This window comes from Myotis brandtii, unplaced genomic scaffold (assembly GCF_000412655.1).
Source record: "Myotis brandtii unplaced genomic scaffold, ASM41265v1 scaffold312, whole genome shotgun sequence".
Classification (NCBI taxonomy): domain Eukaryota; kingdom Metazoa; phylum Chordata; class Mammalia; order Chiroptera; family Vespertilionidae; genus Myotis; species Myotis brandtii.
In genome coordinates, this window is record NW_005361955.1 from 4,871,056 (window position 1) to 4,875,986 (window position 4,931).

At 53.7% G+C, this 4,931-nt stretch overlaps 1 protein-coding gene across 1 annotated transcript in view; it reads left to right on the plus strand.

Moving 5' to 3' along the window:
* The first annotated feature begins 142 nt into the window (after positions 1–142).
* PRRT3 (proline-rich transmembrane protein 3) overlaps positions 143–4,931 on the plus strand; it is a 6,927-nt gene continuing 2,138 nt past the window's right edge. Inside the window, exons 1-4 of the mRNA XM_005870135.2 lie at positions 143–748; positions 2,829–3,900; positions 4,104–4,262; positions 4,842–4,930. Of these exons, the coding sequence (XP_005870197.1) occupies positions 2,886–3,900; positions 4,104–4,262; positions 4,842–4,930 (1,263 nt within the window). The 5' untranslated portion in view covers positions 143–748; positions 2,829–2,885. The remainder of the gene's footprint in view (positions 749–2,828; positions 3,901–4,103; positions 4,263–4,841; position 4,931) is intronic.

Consider the following 4,931-nt stretch of genomic DNA (forward strand, 5'->3'; position numbering starts at 1 on the left):
AAAGATCTGAAGGATACACATCAAGCTGTAAGTGACCTAGGTCCCCTCTTAGCCCTGAGAATCTCAGAGAATGGAGAGGTCCGGGCTAGGAGAGGAATCCACGCCTAAGGGGAAAGGGTTAAGTGAGGATGTGGTTGCTGTGGGCGGGCTCAGCAATCGGCAGCGCCAGGCTCTGTTAGCCAAGTCTGAGCATCGCGGAGGATGCGGCGCTGCAAGCGGCTGCTGGGACACGCGCAAGGTGAACGCGGGGGCTGCCTGCGCGACGCCCAGGTGAGGAACTGGCAAAGGAAGGGGGCAATGGTGGGGCCCAGGCAGGGAGCATGGCCTGCAGCCCCGGTCTCAGCAGGGCGCAGAAGGGCCTGCACCAGAGCCCACCCCGACCCAGAACACTGCGGGAAGGCGCGGAGCCAGGGGCCAGGAGAAGGAGGACGAGAGGTAACCTGAGATGGGCCAGCTCCCAGACGCTGCCCTGCACTGCCCTCTCCCTAGACCCTGAGACAAGGAGATAGCCCTCCCCCCCTCCAAAAAACCCCCACATTTCTCCAGCAGCTGGAACCTAGTGCTGGGCAGCCCCCTCTTTGTCCGCAGATGCCCACATCTCTTGGAGTTGGGGTGGTGAGCAGATGGCATATGCTTATTGAAGGCCCAGCTCAGCTGTCTCCTCCTCTGCAAAGCTTTTTGGACTCCTCCCTGTGCAAAATGATCTACAGCGCGTTTCACAATGCCTAGTAGGACTGTGTGACCTTGGGTGAGTTGCTCAACCTCTCTGAACCTCGGGTTCTTCCCCTGTGAAATGGGTATACCCACACCTGCTTGTGTTGGGAGAGTTGGATGAGATCAAGGGCATTCAGCTACACTTAGCACAGGAGCCTAACTGGGTAAGAGCTCAACACAGGAGTACCGGGAATGGAACCAGCAACCTTTATGCAGGAGTACCTGTGTTAGGGGCCTTTCAGTCAGTCCCCCTCAGCTCACCCCCACTCCTGACACTAGAACTGATGCTTCTCTTTGGATCCCCAGCACCTAGCCTGGGAGAGGAGCAGAGCATGAAGCTTAGTGAATGTCTGAGAAATGAGCCAACAAGGATTTAGGGCAGAGTCTAAACGCATTTTGGGGGATGGGTTTAAGGGGTCTTTGAGCCCCCTGAGATTGTCCATAAGTTTTGGTGAGCCTGGGCATTTTCTTGGGGAGAAAGCCTGGAATTTCCATTGGCTTCTCAGGGTGTCTGTAGGCCACCAAGGGTTAGGAGGCAGGGAGATGTGGGCACAGCTATTTCCCAGAGGAAAGGAGCAGGGCCTCCGCCCCTAAACACGCTGAGGCCTAAGCTCTCCTCCCCTCTTCTGGCTGTGGGGTCCTTCTTGCCTCCTTGGCTCAGCTAGAGACTCTCAGGAGTGGAAACTTTAGGGACTGTATAGCTGGGGCAGGTCATATGCTGGGGGGCTGAAGACAAGAAATGGAAGATGCAGATGCAGCCTTAAGGAGCCTCAGGCCAGGATGGGAGACAAGAGATGACTATACTATGTGACCATGGTGATGGGAAGGGGTGGAGGGAGGTGTCAAGGAAAGAAATGTCTAGGCTGAAACAAGCCACTGTCATATCTTACCTGGCTTTCTACGCTGGCCTCTCTCCCTCTTTTACATTTATTAGGTGAAACTCCCATGCTTAACATCTTCATTGGCTTCCTATGACACCTAATAAAATCCAGGTGCCTTACCCTGGTGTACCAGTCCTCTTGGGATCTAGCTCGGTCTTTCTGATTTCATCTCCTGCCACTTTCTCCATTTGTTGAGCTCCAGCCACACTGCCTCCTTATTGCTTTAACTCACCTACCTCATTCCTGTGTCAGGGCCTTTGCACTTTCTGTTCCCTCTGCCAAATGCTTTTCCCCCATATCTTCAAATGGCTGGCTCCTTCTCATTCAGCATTGAGCTTAAATGTCACCTCAGAGAGGCTTTCCTGGCACCCCTGTGTAAAGTATCCCCCCACCCCATCCGTCTATCTCTAATCCTGTTTTCTTTTCTCCATAGCTCACCTTATTTAACATCACTCATCGTCTGTCCCTTACTTAGAATGCCAGCTCCATGAGGGTAGGAATCTTGCCAATTCTGTTCACTGCTTTATCCACAGAGCATGGCACATAATATATGCTCCAGTTAGTTGTTGAAAGAGTTAAGAAAGCTTTCTGGACAAAGGGAAAAGTAAAAGAGCTCTAATACTTATGCTCCTCTCATAGGCCTGACCCATTATGTGTTCTGTTATGTAAGCATTGTAAGAGCCCTTTACAGTTAGGTACTCTTTTTATACCCATTTTACTGAAACTCTGATGCAAAAAGGTAAAGTAACTCACCCAGGAACTGGCAAAGCTGGAATTCGAACCCAGTTCCCTCCTCAAAAGCAGGGGCCTCTTCCTCTCCACCTCTCTGATATTTGATCTGGGACTTCAAGAACAGGATTTCAGCAAGTAAAGGAGAAGGGAGAGGGCATTCTAGGCAGAGGGAATGACAGGAGCAAAGGCATGGGGCACCAGGAAGCCCAGTAGGTGTTGAAGGGTAGGTGAGCAGCTTGGTGTGGCCTTGGAAGGCCAGGAAAGGGTCTTAATTCTCTTCTGAGGGTAATGGGGAACCACTGAAGGTTTTGAATCAGGGCAGTGGCATGACCAGAGATGCAGTTTTAAAAGTTCACTCTGAGATTGACCAGGAAGCGGGGAAAGGGGTTTGGGGTGGGGGAACCTGCTTCCTGTCGCTCTTCATCCTTTTCCATCAGCCCCCTTGGGACAGCCATAGGAGCCTCTAACACTCACATGTCATTCCACCTCCTTTTTTTTTAGGCTTATCCAGTGAGGACTGGAAGTTGAGGGTTCTAGACCCAGGCATCAGAGTGGACCATGGCCTCCAGCCCATGGGGCCATGTACATGGCCTCCTGCTGCTATTGCTGCTGCTGTCTCTGGGGGCTGGCCCTGCCCTGGGCGGGGGCCTTCCCAAGGCACAAGGGGACTGGGAACCACACCTGATCCCAGGAGCCCACCCCAGGGGCCCTGTTGGCACAGAGCCCGAAGCCTTCCTCTGGCAGAAGTCCAGAGATGAGAGCCCTTGGAACTCCAGTGTCCCCCAGGTCCCTGCGGAGGAGGTGCCTCAAAGGATCGAAGAGTCTCCCCCTGGCCCAGCCCTGCATGGACCTCAAGCAGCCCAGGGGGCTCAGAGAGAAGGACTCCCAGTAACTGATGACTTCCAGGTGGCTCAAGGGCCAAATTCTCAGGGCTGGACAGGACCTCCTGACTCACAGGAGCCTCTGGAGCAAGATGCACCAGCACCCCATCCAGTGGGGTCCCCCCATCTCACTTTCATCCCAACAACTCCCCGACTCCAGCTCAGGATAGCCACAGTTCCTCCCTCCCCAAGGGAGCCTGGAGGCCAAGTGGGACAGCGACCAGTTAGAGATGAGGGTCTGGTTGCTGAAGCCAAGCCCAGGGTCTCAGAGACATCCCCCTCAGCCCACCAGGGTCCTCCCCACACTCTTGCACCCCACTCAGGCACTATCAGGAGGCCAGTGCTGGAAGAACAGGATGGGGGTGAGGAAGACTTCCAAGAGGCAGCTCAAGGTCCCATCTTCACCCAGCAGGATCCAGCAGCCTCTGTGATTGGCTCAGTATCCCCAGCTGAGGTGGCATCCACTCAGGAGCCTGGGTTCCAGCCAGACCTGACACTGACCAGAAGCCTTCCTCCTGCCAACGAGCTGCCAGCTGAGCCCCCCAAGAAGGCTAAAGGTGGGGAGATCTGGGCAGTCAGTTTTCCAAGTCCCTCACTGAAGCAGGCTGACTTCCCTGATGTTCAGGGCTCCCCAGGACCCCAACCTTCAGGTCCTCCAGCTTCAGAGACTCCTCATGAGCAGCCCAAGCCAGGTAGGTACCAAGGTGAGGGTGCCATGCAGGGCTGGGAGGGGCAGTGTTCCATGGCAGCTGGATGCCCCAGTTTCTGTGTGCCCCCTGGCCCCATTGGGTCCTATTTTTCTTTCTGAGGGTGATTGTGTCTCCCTCCTGGGGGATTAGACTTCGGGGACTGCTGGAGGGGTCAGGCAAAGTGATGACTGCTTTTGTCATTTCAGAGATAGCAGCAATGAATGGAGCAGACCCCATCTCTCCCCAGAGGGTGAGAGGAGCAATGGGGGCCCCAGAAACTCCCAAGGCCCTCATCCCCCCTGGCCCCTCGGACCCGGGCCCAGCTACAAACCAAACGGAAAGTCCTGTGAGGACCCTGCAGCCAGGTGAGGGCATGGCTGGGGGTTTGAGGAGAGTGGTACTCTGTTTAATAACTAAGAATTGTGTGAGGTCCATATGGGAAGGTGGGGAGTAAGTGAGGACAAACAGGTCTTAAAGGAATTGGCTAGGACCTCCTTCAAACAACTTGGGATAATAAACTAATACTCACTGGGTACTCTGGGAGAAGTCATGTGACCTTTGGGGGCTAGAATGTTCTTAAATGTAACATGGATGTATTTAGTGCAGTGATTCTCCAACTCTGGCAAATCACTCAAGGAGCTTTTAAAAAATTCCCACGGAATCCTGATTCAGTCGGTCTCCAGGTGATTCTAATATTAAGCCCATGCTAACTGCTGGTATATTATTAATAAAAATGGCAGCTCGCATCCATTTAACACTTACTGGGTGCTGGGCACTATGCTAAACATTCAGTCCTCACCACAATCCAGTGAAGTAGGTGTTGCTACCACCCCCATTTTACAGATGTGCTTGGAAAAGTGAAATAACTTGCCCATCACATTAGGGAATAATGTAAAATCAAAAACATTTTACGAAGGGCTGTTTTAATATTGTTATTATTGCAGACGAAGCCGAGGAGTGGCCGGGGCGCCCCCAAAGCCATCCCCCGGCACCCCCAGTCCCGGCCCCCTCGACGTCCCGCCGGGGCCTCATTC